The following is a 27,801-nucleotide window of genomic DNA, read 5'->3' on the forward strand; positions in this document are numbered from 1 at the left end:
CGTTAGTGCCAGTACCCTATTAAGTGTGAGTTTTGAGATTTGCAGTCTACTAACATTTGTTTGAAGAGAGGGGGGTGGCTTGCCTTCAAGTTTTCTGTGGCGCAAAACACCAAAATGAGACTGAATAGTGACTTGTAGTTTGTCCCCTTTGGACTTTCCAACAGTGGGATAGAACAAAACTGCCCCACTTCAAGGCCTGTATAAGACTATTGAAAGGCCACTAATACTGACAAATGCATGATTATTTCTTGTATAAGTATGTTATACCCATACCAGCAAAGTGGACTTGAACTTAAACAATATACAAAACAAAATATAATTACTTGGAAAATTAACGTAAAAACGTTTAATCAGAGAAACATTTAATCTCGGAAATAAAAGTATTGGTCAGTTTGTAATCAACCTTTCTCTGGTTATTCTGATTTCCTCACGTATTCTAAACACAGCTTTGAAATGAACTGACATCCAGTTTAAGATACATTCCTACCTCTTACTTAGTGTTACCAAAGCAGACTCTAGCACAGCACAACCTTATCTATCTATTGTATAAAAAAAATCCTGTGACGAAACAAGACTTTTTTGAAGATTTTTTCAAGTCCCGCGAGACAAGACTTTTGACATGAGATTGTTTCAAGTCACACCCTCTTCTCAACTATATTCAAGCACACACACGGTCCTCTCACCTCTCATTCGTGTGAATGCTTTTGACAGATACGTTTCCTGCTCTCTCAGCTGTTATAAATGTTTATAGTTTCCTCAGATTAAGTTCCCAATTAAAGAAGACGTATTATATCCAAATCTTATTGATGAATTTCATCCCAAAGGGATATCAACAGAATAAATGAGTACACGGGCAATCCTAAAACCGAGAAACGATGAAGTCAAACGACTTGACATAAAAATTGTTGCTTGTTTACACTGCAAATTAGTTAAATGCGTATCAATAGACTATGCTGAAACAGTTGGTGGTGATCGTGCAGAAGATGAAAGCATCAGCTTACAATATTCTAAAGTAATTCCACCGCCTGAATTACTGTTGAAAGAAGGATGCATCCAAGAAAGGTAATGTAGTACATCTTCCCTAGATAACATTAGACAACAAAGGAGATCTTGATATGCTATTCATATTAAATCGTTAGCCATTTCCCACTAGAATAGATTTTGCAAAGACAATCAACAAATCTCAGAGCCAAACATTCAAAAAAGTCGGTTTATTTATTAGAGAGAATTAACTAAATTATCTTACGGGCAGTTATACGTTGCATTGACATGATGTACAGCAAGTCCAAACACAGAATCAAAATTCAGTACGATATTGACATAAATCTAATTCAAAAAATTGTTTTTACTGAAGTTTTACAGTAAAAGTGTAAGATTAAAAAATATTAGCGTTTTAATTTCAAAACCAAATAGAACAAAATCATATACAGTGGTGTGAAAAACTATTTGCCCCCTTCCTGATTTCTTATTCTTTTGCATGTTTGTCACACAAAATGTTTCTGATCATCAAACACATTTAACCATTAGTCAAATATAACACAAGTAAACACAAAATGCAGTTTTTAAATGATGGTTTTTATTATTTAGGGAGAAAAAATCCAAACCTACATGGCCCTGTGTGAAAAAGTAATTGCCCCTTGTTAAAAAATACCCTAACTGCGGTGTATCACACCTGAGTTCAATTTCCGTAGCCACCCCCAGGCCTGATTACTGCCACACCTGTTTCAATCAAGAAATCACTTAAATAGGAGCTGCCTGACACAGAGAAGTAGACCAAAAGCACCTCAAAAGCTAGACATCATGCCAAGATCCAAAGAAATTCAGGAACAAATGAGAACAGAAGTAATTGAGATCTATCAGTCTGGTAAAGGTTATAAAGCCATTTCTAAAGCTTTGGGACTCCAGCGAACCACAGTGAAAGCCATTATCCACAAATGGCAAAAACATGGAACAGTGGTGAACCTTCCCAGGAGTGGCCGGCCGACCAAAATTACCCCAAGAGCGCAGAGACGACTCATCCGAGAGGTCACAAAAGACCCCAGGACAACGTCTAAAGAACTGCAGGCCTCACTTGCCTCAATTAAGGTCAGTGTTCACGACTCCACCATAAGAAAGAGACTGGGCAAAAATGGCCTGCATGGCAGATTTCCAAGGCGCAAACCACTGTTAAGCAAAAAGAACATTTGGGCTCGTCTCAATTTTGCTAAGAAACATCTCAATGATTGCCAAGACTTTTGGGAAAATACCTTGTGGACTGATGAGACAAAAGTTGAACTTTTGGAAGGCAAATGTCCCGTTACATCTGGCGTAAAAGGAACACAGCATTTCAGAAAAAGAACATCATACCAACAGTAAAATATGGTGGTGGTAGTGTGATGGTCTGGGGTTGTTTTGCTGCTTCAGGACCTGAAAGGCTTGCTGTGATAGATGGAGCCATGAATTCTACTGTCTACCAAAAAATCCTGAAGGAGAATGTCCGGCCATTTGTTCGTCAACTCAAGCTGAAGCGATCTTGGGTGCTGCAACAGGACAATGACCCAAAACACACCATCAAATCCACCTCTGAATGGCTGAAGAAAAACAAAATGAAGACTTTGGAGTGGCCTAGTCAAAGTCCTGACCTGAATCCAATTGAGATGCTATGACATGACCTTAAAAAGGCGGTTCATGCTAGAAAACCCTCAAATAAAGCTGAATTACAACAATTCTGCAAAGATGAGTGGGCCAAAATTCCTCCAGAGCGCTGTAAAAGACTCATTGCAAGTTATTGCAAATGCTTGATTGCAGTTATTGCTGCTAAGGGTGGCCCAACCAGTTATTAGGTTCAGGGGGCAATTACTTTTTCACACAGAGCCATGTAGGTTTGGATTTTTTTTTCTCCCTAAATAATAAAAACCATCATTTAAAAACTGCATTTTGTGTTTACTTGTGTTATATTTGACTAATGGTTAAATGTGTTTGATGATCAGAAACATTTTGTGTGACAAACATGCAAAAGAATAAGAAATCATAATTTACTTTCAAATTTTTACATTTTAGTATTTTTTAATAAGGTTAATTGCTCGCTTTAATGTAAAATACTGTAGTTAGTTCTATTATGCATATGTAAACATTCCCATGAAAAATAAAAAATCTGTTTAAATTGTACATCTGCATGCCTGTACGTGAGCGGCAGAACCACAAAGTGGCTTGTGTGTAGCACCAGCCTGGGGGATGGCGAGTGAAACGAGCAGAGGACAAAACCCCCTAAGTTATAGAAAAAAAAGGTTTGGAAAATGGCTAGACAAATGGCTAGATGAACTAAAGCAAATGTTTTGATTATTGAGATGTTGCAGATATCAGCAGTGTGTGTGAGTCTAAACAGAAGGTGTAAAATGGAGTATTATATGTAGAATCAATTGTAAAAGTCTTGAATTATGGGTGTTCACATGAAATATTTGGATTCAAAGGAAGTTACTGCAAAATATAGTGTACAGCATATACCTGCTGAGGTGTTTATTTAGGAGCATCTTATTTAGAATTACTTACACCTTATATTGTTTGTACATGTGGCCTTTTTTCACAGATTTTGTTCCTCCCTTGCCTATCATTAGAGCTAAGCTCTGCTATTCTGTAGTTAAAGCATCTGATGCTGAGACTACCATTCTAATAGCAGGGACCTACATGAGCACTGGATTTTAGCTGGTTAACAATAAATTCTGCATGTACACTACCAAGAATACCTTCACACAAATGACAGGACTCTGGATATATACAGCAAGTTACTGAGTACCTTTGTTGAAAGCAGTACCATGAGGACCATCAATTAATGTAAGGTTAAGCAACAAAGCACATAGGACCAACTGACCAGTTGTGAAATATTATTTCATTGTTGTAGTAACATTTTAAGGATATACTTTATCTTTTTTTAGCTTTAAAATGTTAAATGAATTTAAAGACAATACGTCTGCATTAGTCTGCATAAGTCATATGAAGGTGTAAGTATGACATATTGATATAGGCTTTCTCAGTCAACATATCTTTAGACTTTGTAACTTGTGGGAACTTTGGTGTATTTTTGTTAAAGGTTAAAGACTGCTCAAAAAATACTTGAACATCACAACCTGCTTAACTTACATTTCTAGCTAGCAAATACTAGCTACAAATACCAAACATATTAATTAAATGGTGACATTTAAATGTCACAAGCAGGGCCCAGACAGCTGACATATTCCATAAAATTAGTCAAGCGTACCATCTCAGGACCTGAAACACATTAGATTTTATAAAGTCAAACACTGAGCAGCAGCAGCAGCAGGAAGAACACAATCACCATAATATCTCTATGCCGTGAGACATCTGAGCTACAACTATGGTTTGGTTTGGTTAGGTTAGCTCTTTCTTCGGTTAATTATCCAGGTTGTGTGGTTTGATTATCACATTCATTTGCTTTGTTTTTGCTTTTGGTATATTAAGTAACAACAAATTATAATGACAGAGTAAAGTAACTAAACCTGCTCTCTTGCATGCCTTGGTGCGCAGTTCTGCCAATCAGTGGATATTTTAAAAAGGCGCAAGACTCCTATAGGAATAAAGAATCACAGTGACAGTTAATTATGGTGGAACTCATAACATAGTCTTAGGTAAAAGTGCATTTTGTTTTTGATATAAATGTGAGCAGCACTGGAGATCCACAAGGATCACTCCTATTTAATTTAGTTATTTATTTAGTTGGCACACCACACCATCTTCGTTCTTCTACCATCACCAGTATCACTTTTTCTGGTCAAAACATTCCTCTTTCTACAACAGTTACCAATTTGGATGTTAAAATGGACTCTCGACTCACTTTTAACACCCACATTAAACATCTTTGTAAGTCATCTTTTTACCATCTCAGGAACATTGCTAAACTTCATCCAACATTTACCCTGGCAGATGCAGAGAGGCTTGTCCATGCCTTTGTCTCGTCCAGGCGGGATTACTGTAATGCGCTCCTCATTGGGATTCCTGGCAAGAGTATCCAGAGACTCCAGTACATTCAGAACAGCGCTGCCTGGATCCTGATGAGGGTGCGAAAGCATAGCCACATCACTCCTATCTTGAAAACCCTTCACTGGCTCCCTGTACCACTTAGAATTGAGTACAAGGTTTCCCTTCTTACCCATCAGTGCATCTATGGATCTGCTCCCCTGTATCTACAGGAACTCCTTATCCCTCATACTTCCTCACGCACCCTCCTCTCTGTGCATACATTCTTCAAGTTACCAGAACTAAGCTTAGCAGTATGGGTGATAGGGCCTTTTCTTCGGTGGCGTCGAGGCTGTGGAATTCTCTCCCTGATTACCTGAGCCCCACAGTCGACTGATGCTTTCAAACGAAACCTAAAAACTTATCTTTTTAGAAAGGCATTTTGTTAAATTATTTCTATAGATTATCTTGTTTGTTAATTTATTCTTATTTTGTAGCACTTTGAGATTCTTAAATATAAAGCGCAACATAAATAAAATTTATTATTATTATTATCTCATTCTCTGTTCACTCTGTACATCTCACACTTGAAATATAACACAAGGTCATGTTACTTATAGAAATTCGCGAATGATTCTGCACTTATGGGGTGTATTGATGATGGAAATGACACAGAATATAGGAGTCAGCTAGAGAATTTTGTTTCTTGATGGAGAAAGAATTGTCTGCAAATAGACATTAGCAAAACCAAGGAACTGATTATTTACTTTCGCCACACCAAAGAGCATCTATGTTCACTCACTATTTAGGCAGTGGATGCAGAAGTAATGCATGACTACAAGAACTTTTGGGGTCCACATTAATGACAGATTGGACTGGTCTCAGGCACACAGAGAAACTATATAGGAAAGGGCAAAGCAGGCTCTTTTTTCTTACCTTCTACAACTCAGTACAATTTTGTCGACTGTGGTGTGCTGAGCTGGTAACATCACTTCAAGATAGACCCACCAAATCGGCAAGCTAATTAAAAGGGCAGGCTCATATATGGGACACACTTTGAAGCCCCAGGAGGTCATAGCAAAGGAATTAAACAAAACTGAGAGCCATTATGAACAATGCTGCACATCCTTTCTTATACACACTAACAGTGAGGTCTTTCAGCCAATGAATTATTAAGCAGAATAGTGACAAGAAACGCTACTGGGGCTCCTTTATACCAACAGCAATATGTCTCCATAATGTCTCACTGTGACTGTGACTGCCAAGTCAGAATTTCTTCTTTTTAATTTTCTGCCTTTTTAGTCAATGTGATATATGTGTGTTTTTCTGAGTTTCTATGAAAAAATAGAAATATATTGTCTTTAACTGTTCACAATCCAAAATCTTTCCATTGGTCCTCACATGCCTTGGTCGCGGTAAAGTATGTACAGCTAGGATTCAGAGAGTGGCTTTCTGTTTTTGCTGTCTTGGTAGCCAAGCTGAAGATGAAGAGCAAACTACATTCTCAGAGACATCTCCATATCTGGCATTCTTGTTCAGAACTTGTCTAATAAAATGTAGTAATTGGTTAGTTTTACTGTTAACATGTGTATTTAAAGGTTGTACGAATTACTGTATGTAATTTTATGGTAAGTTTTCCTTTTACTTTAAAGGCATATTAAACTACAAAAATGTAAATGATTTGTTCTTTTGACTAACTTTTTTATGTAACCCTAAGGGTATTACATTTTTCTTCATGCAATTAAGGAATCATTACACAAATACTTTCTTCAATGGAAATTCCATTTTTATTAAAACATTAAAAAAAAAGTTTTATTTACTTTAAAAAAAATCACGGAGGTTTCGTTTAATAATTACACATTTTATTGAACTTAAAACAGACTCTATTTCTGCTATCTGTTTTGTTGCTTAATGTTTTCTAATATGTATAGCACTCATACCAAATTTAAAATAAAAACTATTGAGTTTTCAGTGTGTCTATTTGTTTCAGGTCCTATTACATAATGAGTAGCATACTGATCTTCAAATATGAACTCGGTTTTCCTGAAGTCGGGTATTTCAGAACTAGTTGTTTAGAATTTCAGAGGCTAACAAATGCATATTTTCTGTTTATTTGTAGATGTACAGAAGAAGAATGAATACTTCAGTGTATGCCAGCAAGAAAAGGAAACGACCCACTAGTAAATCGTGAGTTATGATGGAGACTGCATGTGCCCACTATAACTCCAAAGCACAAGACAAATTAAATAGTACTGAGCGTGTTGTCCAGTGTGTGACTCATGGCTCACATAATAGTTAGGGATAAATCAATGTGTAGGGGACAACATTGAGTTAGAAATGGTAACAGAAATAAAACTTGTGGTATTCATGAGTTATACCAATCAGAATGGTTTATAGCTAGGTAGAAATTATGCTTAATTAGCCTTAAATAATGTCAATAGGCTTTTTTTCTTCTCCTCACGTTCTCTCACTCACTGTCCCTGATCTTTTTGGTCAGTCAATATTTCTGAAATAACCTCTGATTCCAGGCTCAGCTACCCACGGGCAGGAAGAAGTTCACTTTAATGCTAACTATGAGAGAACAGGTTTACAGTGTGGTTTGGGGTCTGCTATGGGCCCATAAATAATCAGGGCCATAAAGACACTGCTCTTTGGTAATGTCAGTTCCTCATAACAGATCATAGGGCTTTGTATTCATAGGACAGGTGGTATCTGAGATAACTGTCCATATTCATAAATAACAGGAGCTTACCTGTCCATCGTAGAGCATACCTGGTGGCCTCTGGTGTCGTGAAGAACTCTTGCCTGTTTCCTGTCAGGATTCTACAACCTCTGTGTGTGTGTGTCTGGAGAATCCATTATACATTCACAGGATTACTGCCTTGTCTATACTTACTTGTATTCAGAAGTTTCCTTGTCTGATGTCAGTCTAGTGTCCTATCTGATAGGCTCGTTTACATTATATATGCATTATACTGATTATGCCTAAATTCATATCTATTATTTTTCTTGGACAGCATATCTCACTATGTTTGATTCTGGAGAGAAATACAAATGCTAAGATGTCCATGCTGCCCTCATTGTGTTTATTTTCCTAATGCTGAAATTGTTTAATTTTGTCTTATGATATATCAGATAATACAAGTATTTTAGTGTATATTATATTCCTTTTAACAATTGTACACTCTCATTTTATTTATTTTTAAAGATTGTAAACTTTCACTGCAATGTTCACTGAAAGCATTTTAGTTGTGTAAATCTTTGATTCTATATTCAGAAAAATGGAAATAACATATTTTTCTCAAAGCCACTTAAAAGATTAAGGGGAGCAGGGGTCTAGAGCTTTACCTGGCAGCAACTGACCATGAATTAAGTCTGTGTAGGGCAACAACTCATCACAGCATCTACACATTGGCAATGTGCTTAAAAATGAAATAAAATAAAACTTTCAAAACTAGCTGTGATTATAGACAGAACTTTTATAGCATTCCAAAGCCATTCTGCTCTCGGGTCTCCACAAATGCACTGTCCAAATTAGCTGTCTGATATGCCTGGTCCCATTCTGATCTTGATGTTAGTGAAACACACCTACACATTGGAACATTTCCTATGCATTTTCATTTTCTTTGCTTGGTGTAATTACTTTGGGTGGTTGTCTTCTAAACATTTCCTTATACCTGCTTATTTCACTACAGTGTTCCTGGCAGCTATAACCTGTTCTGAAGGCAATGTAGAAATCAGTCTTGGAAAGGGAAATCATGCAAGGCACAGTGACTAGTGACAAGTGAAATAGGCAAGTTTTGATTCACATTGAGTTTTGTGACTGACACTAAAATTCTTTTTGTAGGCAATTTTATAATTGTGAAATTATAATTGTGAAATTAAATTTGAAACTCACCAAAAAGATTTTTGGGTGGTTTTAAAGTTTATATGATTTGTGAAAAAAGGAATATTACTCCCCTAAACCTCTTTCACATTTCCATGGTTATGTGTGTTCTTTTCTGCACAGTACATGGAAAATCAATTCTATTTATGATTCTCATCCACATCACCCCACTGGAGTGCAGTGCAGTGCATTTGTTTAAAAATAGCACATACTGCATATTTTCAATGCAAAGACACAATAAAACACACTCTCGTACACATCACAGTGTTCTCCTCAAAACAAAATCTCAAGCCCCAAATCCGCAGTTTCCTACCAACCACCCTTTATTGAATCCTGCAGAAGAAGTTGAGGAGCTTGTACTCCTAGCTGGGAGTGGGAGCAGGACTCTTCATAAATATGGCGCTTTTCCACTGCATAGTACGGCACGACACGGTTCAGTTCAGCTCACTTTTGGGGGGTTTTCCACTGGGAACAGTACCTGGTACCTGGTCCTTTTTTTAGTACCACCTCAGCCGAGGTTCCAAGCGCGCCGAACCGTTACCAAAACGTGACGTGTAAACTCTGCTGGTCACTGATTGGCCGGAGAAAATCGTCATTGCTGCGTCACTGGCTATTCTTTTCTTTAAAGGTACACACACGCGCTGTGTCCCGTCTCTCCATCACTGGACGCAGTTTGTTGCATAAGTGGATGAATGTTTCTTCAGACATTCGAAAGTTCTCCAGCCACTGAGTGTTTGTAAAACCGGGAACAATCACATCCCACCACTCTTAAATGTCCAAACAGATGGTCTGTTGCTGCGACTTTTTTGCAAAATGTGGAAGATCTGTAATATACAGAATCAGCATTTTAATGTTACACTGGCAGTTAAGTTCATTTTATGCTTTGCAACAGTGATAAAAGTTAGCTAGTGATGTGCTTTTTTTAGATGCTTACCCTTGCGCGTCGTCGAGCTAAAGTGTTGTCGTTGTCTGCGTGTTGTTGTAAAAGTTCCACGGTGTCACGGCAGTAGAGGCCGCGCAACTATAACGACATGTGAATAATCCGCCCAGTCTAAAGCGGTACTAAACTGCAGTCGAAACGCAAACCGAGCCGAACTGAGCCGAACCAAGGTGAGCTGTACTGAACCGTGCTGTGCCGTACTATGCAGTGGAAAAGCGCCTATATTTCACATGTCCTACTCCGAGGTAGGACAAATTCTTATCCTAGTCAGACTTTTAGTGCAATTCCTAGAAATAATTCTGAAACGCTGATCAGGTGGGTGAGAGGAGCTGATTGGAGACTGAGATGTGTTGATGCCATCCTTGCAAGTGGAAGAGAAGATGCTGACAGTTGTGTGTTCTGAGGTGTAAGACTCAATTAAAAAATACATTTTAATCCTAAAACCTTTGCTTTTTGGTTGCAGCTAAGGATCTATGCAGAAATTTTTAAAACCTTTTTTCTCCATTAGGAAGGTTTTTGTGCTTTTGTTTTTCACCCGCACAGGAGCAAAAGTAGCTGAGTGTTTGGGAAGCATTTGGAAAAGTTACTTGTACTTGTTGTTATTTGTACTCAGACTTGCATCCGCAAGGAAAGGCAATAAGCAGATGTATCTTACACCGGCATCTCTATAAGCGAATAATAATTGTTGTAGCAACGGGTAGTTGAAATTAACAGTAACAACGTTTCTTAAGTGGGGAAAAAAGTCAGGGCATATACAGAAAATTTTGTTAGAGCGGCAAATAGCACTCATACAGTCAAACATTAATGCTAATAGCGAAGTGAGGGCACTCATTTTAAGTAAAGATAGGCCGCTGACTTTAAAGCAGTAAAGAGAAGTGCTCCATGCTGCATACGCAGGTGACTAGTGTCAAGGTGCCCCGATCAGGCACATGTGGCTGTAGGAGCAGATAAGACAGTAAGAAATTAACTAGCATTTGATATTCCGTAAATGGGTTTTTAGTGATCAGTAAAGCTGGGCAGTTAAGAGGGCCACAGCGTAAGGGTTCATTAATATGAAGGAATACAAATGGTGTGAGTGGAGAGTTTTTAAGTAAGAAATAAGAGGAGCACAAAGTTAGGAGAGCAGAGAAAGAAAAGTAAAGTTAACCTCCTAGATAGATAAACAGCAGGCAGTCCAGGGGGAGAATATTACAGAAGCTTAAGGGACCTGTAGGAGAAAAATAACTTTAACAGTTCTTTAATATATTTTTTTGCTTATTTTTAAGTTAAATCATTTAAAACATTAAAAATCATCAAATTAATTGAGCAGTTTTTGTAATCCAAAGTCAAATTTCAATAATGAGGCCAGTACAATGCATTTCCTGTCAGATGTCAAACGTTTTAGATAACGGCTTGGAGGAGCCAGTCTTCCATGAGGGCTACATTTGCAATAGATGCCAGCTGATCCAGCACCTCGAGCTCAGGGTCGCAGATCTGGAGGATTTGGCTGGCATGTCTTTTAGTAGAGAATTGGGAGACCTGGCCCTGGTGTCCTTTATAGAGATAATGTGTAAACCTAACGGGGTACAAGAGGAGGATCAGACCAGACATGCAGAGATAGCTGGGTCACAGTAACAAGGTACAAGGTAAAGGGTGCACACTGTTCGGGGACATTATTCTCAGCACTGGAAGTTTTGAACTGTTTCCATTTCATTGAAGTGGTGGGCAGGCATGAGGGGCCCCAATGGGCCACATCAGTTCCCAGAAAGACAGATGTAATGATAGCTGGGGATTTAATCATTAGGAATGCTGAAGCGCAGGTTTGCTTCAAAGCCAAAGAGTCTTGCATGGTCTGTTGCCTTCTGGGTGCACTGGTAGGAGACATCCCTGCAAGGGTCAATAGGCTCTTAGCCAGAGCAGGGGTGGATCCATTGGAACAAATGACTTACATAAGGTTAGTCTGTCAGTTTTGTGATCCACATTTTAAGAGTTAGGAGCTGGCCATAGTAGCACAACTGAAAAAGTAGTCTTCTGCGAAGTTCTACTTATGCCACGCACCAGTTGAGGTAAGACTGAGAAGACTTGAAGGCTTAACTTGTGGCTCAAATCTTGTTGTTGGGTTAAAGGGTATAGGTTTATGGGGCATAGGGACTCCTTTTGGAACAGATTTAACCTGTTCCACCATGGAGGGGCACAAATATGTTGGGGAGGAATATGAGAATGTTTAAACTAGAGTAAGAGGAGCATGGAGTTTAGCACAGGGCAGGTGTATAATTGTACATGAAGGAAGTAACAATAGTGTAAATATAAAAATGCATAACAATGTAAATTCTAACCCAATGTTTAAATGCAAAAGTAAGATGAGTAATACATTAAAAATAGCTTAACTTAATCTAGACGTAACTAAAATAAAATAAGTCAGTTGGAGTTGTATGTAGTGGAGCATAATTATGATATTATGGCAATCAGAGAAACTTGGCTAAATAAAAACCTGAGGATGAGTGTGTATATATATAGTCAGTCAGTGAGTCAGTGAGGGCTTTGCCTTTTATTAGTGTACTAGCAAAATACCCGTGCTTCGCAGCGGAGAAGTAGTGTGTTAAAGAAGCAATGAAAAGAAAAGGAAACATTTTGAAAATAACGTAACCTGATTGTCAATGTAATTGTTTTGTCACTGTTGTGAGTGATGAGTGTTGTTGTCACATATATACATACATATATATATACATATATACACACACATATATACACACATATACATACATACACACACATATATACACACAAATACATATATATATATATACATACATACACACACACATATATAAACATATATATACATATACATACATATCTACATATATACACACACAGCTATTTCAGTATCAGTGCAATACGCTGTTTGTTAAAACAGTTGACTCCGCTCTTACGTGCAATGACAAATCAAATCATTCAGTTGTCTTTGCTCATATGTCATTTTAGAGCTGGACGCCTGGCATCTTTTTTTGGCCACAAGTTCGTTTCTGTTTGGTGTGAGGTTCTGTGTTGTGGAGATTCTCAGGATGGATTGCAGGTGCTCATCAGTGAGGCGACTCCTGTGTGCTGTTTTGTTAGTCTTTATCACTGAGAAGAGCTTCTCACACAGATATGTGCTACCAAACATGCACAAGGTTCGAGCCGCATGTAGACGGACTTTTTTTGTTCTTCAAAGTCACCAAAGCGCCGTGCAAACTCAGTGCCAATAACTCTAGCTTCGCAATAACTTGTAGCATCATAAGGTAGACTTGATTAACGCAGTAAGTGTTCGGCAAGGCAGCTGAAGCGCTGCATTATGGGATCTGTAGTTTATTGTGTTACCAGCGCTTCATATACCCGGGCTTTAATAACAATAATACAGTATATAAAATGATCTCGCGGGCGGATATAATTACACGCCGGGCGGATGTGGCCCGCGGCCCTTGAGTTTGACACATATGGACTAAATAGAACTTGAAAAGATATGTTTTTTCAAATGTGATCGCGCAATTCAGATAGAGTTGGCGCACTACAGCCTGCATGCCTCAATGAGTCATCCTCCCCTCGCTCTTACTTTTTTACCGTTCATCTAATGAATACACTGAGTATGGCTTTACCAAAACAATCATTGATGGCGAATAAAGTATCCATTATTCGAGTATGTAGAGCGGGATATATATATATACTAGCAAAATGCCCGCGCTTCGCAGCGGAGAAGTAGTGTGTTAAAGAAGCAATGAAAAGAAAAGGAAACATTTTGAAAATAACGTAACCTGATTGTCAATGTAATAGTTTTGTCACTGTTGTGAGTGATGAGTGTTGTTGTCATATATATATATATTTACACACACACACATAAACATATATATATATATATACATATCTATACATATACACATATATATATATATATATATATACATATATACACACACACATATATAAACATATATATACATATACATACATATCTACATATATACACACACAGCTATTTCGTATCAGTGCAATACGCTGTTTGTTAAAACGGTTGACTCCGCTCTTACGTGCAATAACAAATCAAATCATTCAGTTGTCTTTGCTCATATGTCATTTTAGAGCTGGACGCCTGGCATCTTTTTGGCAACAGGTTCGTTTCTGTTTGGTGTGAGGTTCTGTGTTGTGGAGATTCTCAGGATGGATTGCAGGTGCTCATCAGTGAGGCGACTCCTGTGTGCTGTTTTGTTAGTCTTTATCACTGAGAAGAGCTTCTCACACAGATATGTGCTACCAAACATGCACAAGGTTCGAGCCGCATGTAGACGGACAAAGTCACCAAAGCGCCGTGCAAACTCAGTGCGCTCAGTTTATCAGCAAAGTGCGTATTTGGGAACACCGTAGTGACGACTTGGTTTAACATTACTTGGCAACAGGGAAAGTGGGGCAAGGTGTACTGGTGCATTTGTGTCTCCCATAAAAGCAGCTTCACTTGAAATCACTTTGTGATTGTGCACGGGTTAAAGCGTCCGCTGAAGTGTCAGATTCTTATTTAATTATGCTGTTTTCTGTATCTTCTGAATTGCATTCAGGTTACCCTGATGCAAGGCAGCTGAAGCGCTGCATTATGGGATCTGTAGTTTATTGTGTTACCAGCGCTTCATATACCTGGGCTTTAATAACAATAATACAGTATATAAAATGATCTCGCGGGCCGGATATAATTACGCCGGGCGGATATGGCCCGCGCCCTTGAGTTTGACACATATGGACTAAATAGAACTTGAAAAGATATGTTTTTCAAATGTGATCGCAATTCAGATAGAGTTGACGCAGCACTACAGCCTGCATGCCTCAATAAGTCATCCTCCCTCGCTCTTACTTTTTACCGTTCATCTAATGAATACACTGAGTATGGCTTTCCCAAAACAATCATTGATGGCGAATAAAGTATCCATTATTCGAGTATGTAGAGCGGGATATATATATATATATATATATATATATATATATACCAGCGTATCATAGAGAAGTAGTGTGTTAAAAAGGTAGAAAAGAAAAGGGAACATTTTAAAAATAACGTAACATGACTGTCAATATACAGTATTTGTTTTGTGAGTGTTACTGAGTGTTGCTGTCATCAAGGATTTGATTATCATTATTTCTTTCAATCAGGTTCGTATTTGTAGGATGTGTTGTGTTCAAGTTACATTCCGTGTTTGTCAATCGTTGTAAAGATGACAGGTTTCATTCATCGATTCGTTTCTTACTGCATCAATAAACAGCTCATCTTCTTCTTTATCTGAGACCTGACACACTGCATGCACGGGTTTTTACACTGTCTTCCTTTAGCGGGACATTGACTTTTTCCACCGTGTGCTTTGTTTCCGCAGTAGCTGGATTTATGAATATGCTTATCAGGCGCTTCATATTTTTGCTGCCTTTTCAATTGTGTAATTTGGTTTTGTTCAGCGCTCTTTGGAACTGTTGCCTTTTATCTGTGCACTCGTCAGTTCCGTGAGCCACTCGGTGTACATGCATCGAAGGTTCCCAGCTGTGCTGGTGCCATCTCGTGCTATGTCCATGGCTGTATTTAATGTTACCTTAGTCCTGGCACTTAAAACTTTCTCTCGCAGTTTAAGCTGAGTTTGTGTCAAACACCACCCTGACCATCTCATCTTCCTCTCCATAAGCACAGTCCTTCACCCGTGAATATTTACCCGTGGCAGTTTGCTATTGGATTGCGCTGACGGACGGCCTTATATGGGCAGGCACTAAATTACAAGCGCCAGCGCAGCCTGTCTATGAACTTAATTTAAAGTGTAGGTTTACATCGTGCTTTGTTTCGAGTAGCAGAACTCATGAATATGGTTGTATATGTCACTTTCCGCTTCTTATTGTTTAGCTGCCTTCTCAATTATATAATGCATGTTTTCTTAAGCGCTTTTTTGAGCTCTTCCTGGTTTTCTATGTACTGCGTGATTACGTGGGAGGCGTGATGATGTCACGAAACTCCGCCCCGGCGTTGAAGCTCATCTCCATTACAGTAAATGGAAAAACTGCTTCCAGTTATGACCATTCGCGTAGAATTTCGATATAAAACCTGCCCAACTTTTGTAAGGAAGCTGTAAGGAATGAACCTGCCAAATTTCAGCCTTCCACCCACGGGAAGTTGGAGAATTAGTGATGAGTCAGTGAGTGAGTGAGTGAGTGAGTGAGTGAGGGCTTTGCCTTTTATTAGTATAGAAGGCAAAGCCCTCACTCACTCACTCACTCACTCACTGACTCACTCACTCACTGACTCATCACTAATTCTCCAACTTCCCGTGTGGGTAGAAGGCTGAAATTTGGCAGGCTTATTCCTTACAGCTTACTTACAAAAGTTGGGCAGGTTTCATTTCGAAATTCTACGCATAAGGGTCATAACTGGAAGCTATTTTTCCCATATAATGTAATGGAGTCTTGAGTTGGAGATGGCGTGGGGCGAGTTTCGTGACATCATCACGCCTCCTACGTAAGTAGTAGAGAACAAGGAAGAACTCCAAACAGCGATGAGCACAAAACGCCATTTCACAATTGAGAAGGCAGAAAACATTATGAAGCAAATGATGCATACAAGCATATTCATAAGTACAGCTACTGCGGAAACAAAGCACGGCGTGAACCGTAAGTTTATATTAAATTAAGTTCATAGACAGGCTGCCACTAGCGTTTGTAATTTAGTGCCTGCCCATATAAGGCCGCCCATCAGCGGCAATCCAATACAAACACTGCCGTAAATGTTCACGGGTGAAGGACTGTGCTTATGCAGAGGAAGATGAGATGGTCAGGGTGGTGTTTGGCACAAACTCATTGAAACTGCGAGAGAAACTTTTAAGTGCCGGGTCTTAGCTGACATTACACGAGATGGCACCAGTACAGCTGGGAACCTTCGATGCAAGAACACCAAGCGGCTCACGTGAACTGACGCAATGCGCAGACAAAAGCAACAGTTCCAAAGAGTGCTGAACAAAAACCGAATTACACAATTGAGAAGGCAGCAAAAAATATGAAGCGTTATACATACAATCATATTCTAAGTGCTACTGCGAAACAAAGCACACGGTGGAAAAAGTGAATGTCCTGCTAAAGGAAGACAGTGTAAAAAAACCCGTGCATGCAGTTTGTCACATCACAGATAAAAGGAAGACGAGCTGTTTATTGATGCAGTAAGGAACTAATCGATGAATGAAACCTCTTATCTTTACAACGATTGACAAACACGGAATGTAACTTGAACACATCCTACAAATACGAGCCTGATTGAAAGAAATAATGATAATCAAATCCTTGATGACAGCAACATTCAATAACACTCACAAAACAATTACTGTATATTGACAATCATGTTACGTTATTTTTAAAATGTTCCCTTTTCTTTTCATAACTTCTACTTCTCCACTGCGGTACACGGTATATATATATATGTATATGTATATATATATATAAATGTATATATATACCCGATCTACAATACATACTTTAGCATAGACAAGCCACACGCTGTGGCAATTGTAGAGTCTTAAGCCTCTAGCCGACATTCGAGGTTGATTCGAGAGGGTGTACTGACTATGTATGCGCTACCGATTCATTTTACCTTCGCATCTCCTTGGTTTGGGGCGTATGAAAAATATTAGGTTAGCAGAATCATGTTACGTTATTTTTAAAATTTTCCCTTTCTTAGCACAAGCACAGCTGAGAAGCTTCGATGCATGTACTCCATAACGCGTTAAAAATAACGCATTTAATCACACTTTCAATTCCAAGCAAGCGGGAACTTTTGTCAATGCATGATTTCCTGGTACATCCATTACACTGATGCACACATCACAGCTACAAAAATGTTAGAGTCGGAATAAAGCGCGTTCCTACGACTGATCATTTCGACTACCAGCGAAGCCTTGATAAAAGCATGGTTTTGTGCACACTGAAAAGCAAGCAAAATTAGATGCATTACAGAAAGCGGACTTTGTGGCTCTTACTGGGGATCATTGGACTTCCGTGACCGTTAGTAATTCTAAATACATCTAATTACAAAATGTTCAATGATCACACTGTTTTAGCCTAATGTACAAAATAATTTTGGCTAATGTTACTCAGAGTTTAAAGAGTAAGCTGGTCAAATTACCTTTTATGTTTCTGACTTATTTTTTAAGAAGAAAAACTGCACTTTATGTTGAAATTTTGGTTATTATTATTTAAAGACAATACTATTCTGAAAATGTACTTAAAGTACTTAAACTACCACTTTATTTTTAAGTCTGCCCAATTTTAACCAGGGATGATATTTTTGTTTCTGTTTTGAATTCAAATGCAGTTTAAAAGCTTTTTTTCAGAAATTAAAACAGCTTCAGTTTACAATATTCATGTCCATGTCTATTATTTGATTCTGTAAGCCCACTAAAACCGTTTTAAATTAAAAAAAAAAACATTTGCGATTTGGGGCAAATTTACGTGTCGATTACATACGATTAATCAAGATTAATTCTTACACAGCCTCTAATTAATTGGATTAATTTTTTAATCGAGTCCCACCTAATATATATATATGTAGATATATATATGTAGATTTATATATATATGTGTATATACAGTATATATGTATATATGTGTATATATATATATATATATATATATATATGTATATATATGTTATATATGTATATATATATGTGTATGTGTGTGTGTATATATATATATATATATATATATATATATATATAGCAACACTCATGACAATGACAACACAATTACTTTGTAAATCATCTTACGTTATTTTTAAAACGTTTGCTTTTCTTTTTCATAACTTCTTTAACACACTATCTCTCAAGCTGGGTATTCTGCTAGTATACTAATAAAAGGCAAAGCCCTCACTGACTGACTCACTCACTCACTCACTTATCACTAATTCTCCAACTTCCCGTGTAGGTAGAAGGCTGAAATTTGGCAGGCTCATTCCTTACAGCTTACTTACAAAAGTTAAGCAGGTTTCATTTCGAAATTCTACACGTAACGGTCATAACGGTCGACAACGTCTGCCATGTTGAACTTTCTTATTTATGGCCCCATCTTCACAAAATTTGGTAGGCGGCTTCCCTGCGCTAACCAAAACCGATGTACGTACTTATTTCGGTGGTATGACGCCATTGTCGGCCGCCATATTGAATTTTCCAACGTCACCAATTTTCAAACTTCCCGTGTAGGTAGAAGGCTGACCCCATCTTCACGAAATTTGGTAGGTGGCTTCCCGGCGCTAGCCAAAACCGATATGCATACTTATTTCGGTGGTATGACGCCATTGTCGGCCGCCATATTGAATTTTCCACACGTCACTAATTCTCCAACTTCCCGTGTAGGTAGAAGGCTGAAATTTGGCAGGCCCATTCCTTCCAGCTTACTTACAAAAGTTAAGCAGGTTTCAATTCGAAATTCTACGCGTAACGGTCATAACGGTCAACAACGTCCGCCATATTGAACTTTCTTATTCATGGCCCTATCTTCACGAAATTTGGTAGGCGGCTTCCCTGCGCTAACTGAAACCAATGTACATACTTATTTCGGTGGTATGACACCACTGTCAGCCGTCATATTGAACTTTCCAACGTCACTAATTCTCCAACTTCCCGTGTAGGTAGAAGGCTGAAATTTGGCAGGCTCATTCCTTACAGCTTACTTACAAAAGTTAAGCAGGTTTATGCGGGGACGATTCCAGTTCGGCGCAAAGACGATTCTTCATGTTGTTAGTTCGCACGCTTCTCAATGGTCCAGGATTGTTTTCGGGATTTTCTATGTAATAAACTTAATAAGTAATAGTGTAATGAAAATTGCATAATTAGATCTGGACCACCCTATAATATAATTACAGTAATCCCTCGCTATATCGCGCTTCGACTTTCGCGGCTTCACTCTATCGCGGATTTTAAATGTAAGCACATCTAAATATATATCACGGATTTTTCGCTGGTTCGCCGCTTTCTGCGGAGAGTGGGTCTTTTAATTTAGGTTACATGCTTCCTCAGTTTGATTGCCCAGTTGATTTCATACAAGGGACGCTATTGGCGGATGGATTAGAAGCTACCCAATCAGAGCATGTATTACATATTAACTAAAACTCCTCAATGCTATAAGATATGCTTCCCGCGTGGCGCTTGTTTTGTTTGCTTCTCTCTGTCTCTCTCACTCTCTCTGCCTGATGGAGGGGGTGTGAGCAGAGGGGGCTGTTAACACAGTGGCTGTTTGCCTAGAAGATAGGACGCTCCTCTACAAAATTCCGCTTTATCGCGGTGCTTCTGTATACTTACACGTATTGATTTTTTTGATTGTTTGCTTTTCTTAGCGAGCGCTCTATCTGACATTATCTGCTCTTCACGGTGCTCCTTTGAAGATAAGATATGTCTGCATTCTTTTAATTGTGAGAAAGAACTGCCATCTCTGTCTTGTAATGAAGCACAGTTTAAACGTTTGACTAAAGGGTGTTATTTCATGTCTAGAGGGCTCTAATAATGTTAACAGTGTGGGAGAGTTTATAAGGGCTTAAAATATATAAAAATAACCATACAAACATATGGTTTCTACTTTGCGGATTTTCACCTATCGCGGGGGGGTCTGGAATGCAACCCCCGCGATCGAGGAGGATTACTGTATTTAGAAGGTCGTAAACAGGTTTTCTATGCTCTAACTGCGAAAATATTCGATTTATAAATAAAGAATCCTACTTCGCGGAAATTCATTTATCGCAGCAGAGTCTGGAACGGATTAACCGCGATAAACGAGGGTTGACTGTATTTTCTTTAGTGCTATAAAACATTTTTAATAATTTAAAAAATAAAAAGTTATTTTTATAGCTAAAACTATATGCTATATGTGTGTGATGTTCATATGCAACACAACATACTGTATTTTCATTAATGTTTCAGACACCAAGTTATTATTTATTAAATATGATTTTTTTTGCACCTGTGACTAGGACTGTTTCCTTGCCAGAGGACATGAAAATAAATCCATCTAAAAGGCATCGAGATCGAATCAACATTGAATTGGAGCAATTAGCGTCTCTGCTTCCCTACCCTGAACATATCATTAACAAGCTGGATAAGCTTTCTGTCATGAGGATCACAGTCAGTTACCTGCGCGTCAAGATGTTCCTTGACAGTAAGTCTACAAACATATTTCTCTTGCGAGACAGAAAAGTCATACTGTTCAGACTCCTTAATTATGTAGCATTTTTTTTATCTTAATAGCTAAATGTAATGGAAATATATGACCAACTATACTGTACATGACCAGTTCTAGTAATTTGTGATTCATTGTATACTGTAATGATAATGGTGTAGTGTAGCTGCAGAAACATATTCAATATATCTTCGTGTGATCCTGCTTATTCCTCATTTGCAAAAATAGTAGTAGTATAATTATAGTGTAACTCACAGCACTTTTTACCTCATGCTATTTTATGAAAGGTTGCAATGCAACATGTTTACTTTAAATATGCAAGTGTGATATTTAATTTTGGCACAGTTTTATTATGTCATAATTAAAAACATCATTCAAATGATCAATTGCTTTTCACTACAGCACATAATTATCACATCAGTTTAAAAGGCAATATAAAAGCGCATTACATTTTAATTCATGTCCATAGATTGCTTGTCATAACTAAAAGCAAAGCAAACGTATTGCATTTCGCTTACAGGCGCCTCCATGTGTATTGTACTTTGATTTGAGACCACGCTTTAATTGTGCCAAAATTAAATGTAATCTAATGACCAATCAGCATAAAAAGGTGGGGCAGGAGGCGTCAATAGTCGGGGAAAGAGGCATTCCAATCACAAATGTGTTATACTTAGAAAGAAGGTGAACAGGGAGTTGATAAGGCAGGGGATCCACCATCTTATTGAATTGGTGGAAGCTGCCAAACTAAAGGAAAATTTCATTCTATTGTATGTCAAAACAATTGGAAAACTATATAATAACTATTATCACAGAGGGTATGAATATAAAACTATGAAGAAACCAAGGTCAGTGGCACTAATGTTTCATTATATTCAGTATTTAGTTAAAATTGCTAGCAACCCAAACCTCAAAAATGTAACCACACTGCTTAACATGTATAAAAAAAAAAACTTTAGACAATTTAACATAAGAGTAAACTTTTTCAGCCAGACCTAAACATAATCCATTTCAGATGACCACTCCTCAGTCCATATTGACTAAACTTATGCTTGCCACCAGAATGCAGAAATGTTTAGAAGTGGACAGCCTTTTTTTCTTACTGTGCCCCTTGACCCACCTTTTGATGCTGATTGGTCATTTGATTACTTTTAGATCTGGCACAATTAAAAGTGTCTGGAATTGAAGTATAATACGCAAACAGCTGCCACTAAGAAAAAATGCAATACAGTACGTCGTTAGTTATGACATGCAATCTATGAACATGAATTAAAGTGCAATACACTTTTGAATTGCATTTTAATCTGACAATAAAATTGTGTCTTAGTGAAAAACAATTGATTGTTTGGTTGAAATGCTTTTAATTAAGACACAATAAAACCGTGCCAAAATCAAATGTCCCACTTGTATACAGTGGTGTGAAAAACTATTTGCCCCCTTCCTGATTTCTTATTTTTTTGCATGTTTGTCACACAAAATGTTTCTGATCATCAAACATATTTAACCATTAGTCAAATATAACACAAGTAACCACAAAATGCAGTTTTTAAATGATGGTTTTTATTATTTAGGGAGAAAAAAAATCCAAACCTACATGGCCCTGTGTGAAAAGTAATTGCCCCTTGTTAAAAATAACCTAACTGTGGTGTATCACACCTGAGTTCAATTTCCGTAGCCACCCCCAGGCCTGATTACTGCCACACTTGTTTCAATCAAGAAATCACTTAAATAGGAGCTGCCTGACACAGAGAAGTAGACCAAAAGCACCTCAAAAGCTAGACATCATGCCAAGATCCAAAGAAATTCAGGAACAAATGAGAACAGAAGTAATTGAGATCTATCAGTCTGGTAAAGGTTATAAAGCCATTTCTAAAGCTTTGGGACTCCAGCAAACCACAGTGAGAGCCATTATCCACAAATGGCAAAAACATGGAACAGTGGTGAACCTTCCCAGGAGTGGCCGGCCGACCAAAATTACCCCAAGAGCGCAGAGACGACTCATCCGAGAGGTCACAAAAGACGCCAGGACAACGTCTAAAGAACTGCAGGCCTCACTTGCCTCAATTAAGGTCAGTGTTCACGACTCCACCATAAGAAAGAGACTGGGCAAAAACGGCCTGCATGGCAGATTTCCAAGACGCAAACCACTGTTAAGCAAAAAGAACATTAGGGCTTGTCTCAGTTTTGCTAAGAAACATCTCAATGGTTGCCAAGACTTTTGGGAAAATACCTTGTGGACTGATGAGACAAAAGTTGAACTTTTTGGAAGGCAAATGTCCCGTTACATCTGGCGTAAAAGGAACACAGCATTTCAGAAAAAGAACATCATACCAACAGTAAAATATGGTGGTGGTAGTGTGATGGTCTGGGGTTGTTTTGCTGCTTCAGGACCTGGAAGGCTTGCTGTGATAGATGGAACCATGAATTCTACTGTCTACCAGAAAATCCTGAAGGAGAATGTCCGGCCATCTGTTCGTCAACTCAAGCTGAAGCGATCTTGGGTGCTGCAACAGGACAATGACCCAAAACACACCAGCAAATCCACCTCTGAATGGCTGAAGAAAAACAAAATGAAGACTTTGGAGTGGCCTAGTCAAAGTCCTGACCTGAATCCAATTGAGATGCTATGGCATGACCTTAAAAAGGCGGTTCATGCTAGAAAACCCTCAAATAAAGCTGAATTACAACAATTCTGCAAAGATGAGTGGGCCAAAATTCCTCCAGAGCGCTGTAAAAGACTCATTGCAAGTTATCGCAAACGCTTGATTGCAGTTATTGCTGCTAAGGGTGGCCCAACCAGTTATTAGGTTCAGGGGGCAATTACTTTTTCACACAGGGCCATGTAGGTTTGGATTTTTTTTTCTCCCTAAATAATAAAAACCATCATTTAAAAACTGCATTTTGTGTTTACTTGTGTTATATTTGACTAATGGTTAAATGTGTTTGATGATCAGAAACATTTTGTGTGACAAACATGCAAAAGAATAAGAAATCAGGAAGGGGGCAAATAGTTTTTCACACCACTGTATGTATTACATTTCAATGTAGTTAACACATTGAATTGCATTTAATTTTGGCACAAATAATCTTCCATGCTATCTAAATATAAAATATAATCATAATATGCTGCCAGTCTTGAAAGCTAAGGATTCAATACTGAACAGCTGTATTTGAATTAAACTACCGTATGTACTCATGTATATGTTGGGTCTTGAAACCCGAAAAATCGATCGTAAAATCAGACCCTGACTTGTACACCCATTCAAAAATGTGACCCTTTTTTTTATTACATCTTCTTGCTTCCTCCAATCTCGCATCAGTTTCTCATACACATCAAACTTTGTTGCACCAGCACAGTTGCCAATTTGTTTCGCTATTGCAACAACGTTTAATTTAAACCAGTTTCATATTATCTTCTGATCGAACACTCCATCGTAGATAAGGGATGCTCTTACAATAAAGATGTATGAGGGTGTGAGATACAAAAAACACAAAACAGTGCAAACGTTGCTTCGGAATAATTTGTGTATTACCATGTGGTCATGTAGGCACAATAGAGAGAGACAGAGGTTAGGAGCACACGCTGATACAGTGCATTGCCACGCCCACATAGAAAAAAGACCGTGTGCTCTGTGGTTACTTTCTCAGGTGGGCGTTAGCATATCATAATGTCTTGGACCAATAGCATAAGTTTTCAGCATTCGACTTATATGACCGACATTACAAACTGCCAGAAATTATGCAGTAAAATCAAGTCCTGTCTTATCCGTGGGAAAACTTATCCAAGAGTATATACGGTACATTTTCCTTAGTAATTTAGCTTATTATTCAAAGTTTTATAACAGTTCCCAGCTTTGTGTTCTTAAATATTTTTTCCAACTTTCTATTATTTGCTCAATATAATTACTTAAACTAGAAAAATATTGCTTCTTGTAGTATGTGAATTGTCCAGTTGTCTTTGTGTTTTGCTCTCTGTCACCCTGGAACTGTGTGCACGTGTGCAACCTGAACTTTTCTGTTTAGCGATGGGGCTTAAAGTTTATTGCCCACATTAAAATCAGTACTGCATGTTGATGTTGCTTTTTTTTATGTATTTGCAATTCCTGTTTCAACACCAACAAAGTGGTATGAAAAGTTGAGTACCATTTGCTCTCTTAAAGGTAGCCAAAATAATTTGAAAAAAAAAAAAAGAAAGCAAATCAATATCAGGAATGCGTCATCTACAAGATATTATGCTGAATCTTGATTTTCACACATCATTGAGGATGACCAGCCTAAATTTGAAAAGGCCACCAGGGAAGCCTACAGATGCTCCTTCCCCTTTGTGTTAAAGAAGTCAGTAGTATAATGCTTCTGTTCCAAAGAAGCACAGGTCCTGATGTGGAAAGAATAGATATGAATGTAAAAAATCTTTTTTTCAATTTTTTTACACTGACCAGAAAACACCTGGGGCCTCATGTATAACGCCGTACATAGAACTCGCACTATAACATGGCGTAAGCACAAAAGCCGAAATGTGCTTATGCACAGAAAAATCCAGATGCAGGAATCTGTGCGTACTCCAACTTCCACGTTCTCCCGCTACATAAATCCCGATCAGCGTGAAAAGTAATGCTTGTGCACGCGCTTTATGTAACGCCCCAACTCCTCCCAGAATTACGCCTCTTTGAATATGCAAATCAATATGAATCGCCCTTAAGCTAGGCCTTAGATTACAGAGGTACAGAGAAAAAAATGGCACACAGTGGTGAAAAAGCACGAAATGTCAACTTCAATCATGACATTTCCACTTTAATCACGTAGTTTATTTTGTCATTAAAGTAGAACATCATAAACTTCATCTTAAAATTGTTTAATTAACCAGTTTCTCAAATCACATCGTAATTAAACTATGTGCTCTGAGTGTGAATCACTACTTGCTTCTTAAACTGGCTCTCTTCCTCCAACTGGACACAGAATCCATTACATTCGTGATATTACAGTTCTCTGAATAACTAAAATACTGAGATGTATACGTGATATCATTTTTATGATGATAGGAGTTAAAGCACGTTATTAAACATGAGTTTCACGGTGCAGTGATTGCGTGCGACCTTCAATGAAATGAATTTATTGCAGCAGTACTCTAGGGCGGCTCTAGGCTTGTGGTGGCACTGGGCAGAGGAAGAATGTCTCCTCTGGCCAATGTCAGTAAGGTAGCTTATGCACGGTGGATGGCCACGTCTGTTGCAGACACTGCATAGCCGCCTCGTGCTCATGACACAAGCATTTAACTTTTGCCGAAATTTGTCGCTGCGTTTTTAGCTGTGTTGTTATTTTCTCTTTCTGTTTTATATTCAATATATATTGGCGTAGCCGCCACTGCAGTCCTTGCTTTTCTTTCCCCAAATACCCAATCACCACACAATCAGCTCTGTAATAGAAGTTAAGCCATCTGTAAGCTTAGAGCACAGATTCTTCAAAACGTTTAAGGAACATTGAAATATCTTCGTAGTACATGTTTGTTTATTCTATCCTTCACGACACTCCCAGTGAAGAATATCGATTATTTAAATGAATTTAAAGTTTTATCTGTATAGTATAATAAACATATTTTGCTGCATTTCACCTTAAAATGATATCGTCATCATATGTAAATACACACTTTATAAAGTGGGTCAGGTTGTGCGATATTATAACTGTAGTGCAAGTTTACAGTGTGGTGATTGTACTTATAAGTGCAAACAGTTCTACAAGGAGCAATTGATTGAGTGTGTTTATAGTTCTTGGGATGAAACTGTTTCTGAACCGCGAGGTCCGTACAAGAAAGGCTTTGAAACATTTTGCCTTGGCTGAGACAGCGTGTACTTGAAGCTGTATACCGATAATTCTCTTTCCGATCAGCTGCTGCTGTGATTCACACTCACAGATACAGTGATATAAATACTCCGCGTGGTGCAGTGAGAGTAATATGGAAAAAGATGATCCGCTGTGGCAACTCCTAACGGGAGCAGCTGAAAGAAGAAGGTGCAGTTAAAGTAACAACGTTAAAGCAGTTATGGTATTTGGAATACTATGACTGTTTCCTGGACCATTATATTGTTACAAGTTAATTACAATCAGATGCATTACACTAATAAACAATATGCGGTTAATTTCAGTGTATTTATAAAGCCGCATCAGGAAAATAAGGTGTAACCACACAGGAACAGTAGCATTGCTTTGACGCTGGGTGCCGCCAGTCTGCAAAACCTAGAGGAGAACTTGCGTACGGCAAAGTATGAGGTACCGTGGAAAAATGCGTGGCTTTACGCCAAGTGTATGTTTTATACATCGCGATTTGAACGTGGAAAAGTTCTTACGCAACATTTCTGTGCGTACGCACCGTTTATACATGAGGCCCCTGGCCATGTAGGAGATAGCACTACTACCTGATGTGTAGTGTGCAGTTCGAGTCATGTAGTGTGTTTGTACTCTACATGTTTTTGTCATGTTATTGTGAATTATCTTTTTCACCTCAGAGCCATTCAATTCTAAACTTCAGGTGTTGCTATTTCATTTGAAAGGAATACTTCACCAAAAATTATGCATTTTTAGTACTTAGCTTATACAGCACATGGAAATAGCCAACAAAAATTATTAATCTCATGTTTTCATTCAAAAAAGATAAAGTTTCTAATATAATAGGCATCTATGGTTCCCAATGTTGGACAACAGCAATCGTCCATGAAAAAGTCTGATGTTACTCATTCTACATAATCCAAATGTCATGTCATCCAGTTCACAACATCCTAACCACATATTTTTTACAAAAATATTCTTAAGTAAACTACCTTTGTAAAACACTCTTATGAACAAAAATGGA

At 38.1% G+C, this 27,801-nt stretch overlaps 1 protein-coding gene across 1 annotated transcript in view; it reads left to right on the forward strand.

Annotated features, from left to right (window-relative positions):
- LOC120535783 (aryl hydrocarbon receptor-like) overlaps positions 1-27,801 on the forward strand; it is a 95,623-nt gene that overhangs the window by 12,308 nt on the left and 55,514 nt on the right. Inside the window, exons 2-3 of the mRNA XM_039763843.1 lie at positions 7,070-7,137; positions 20,755-20,939. Of these exons, the coding sequence (XP_039619777.1) occupies positions 7,070-7,137; positions 20,755-20,939 (253 nt within the window). The remainder of the gene's footprint in view (positions 1-7,069; positions 7,138-20,754; positions 20,940-27,801) is intronic.

Source organism: Polypterus senegalus, chromosome 9 (assembly GCF_016835505.1).
Source record: "Polypterus senegalus isolate Bchr_013 chromosome 9, ASM1683550v1, whole genome shotgun sequence".
Classification (NCBI taxonomy): domain Eukaryota; kingdom Metazoa; phylum Chordata; class Cladistia; order Polypteriformes; family Polypteridae; genus Polypterus; species Polypterus senegalus.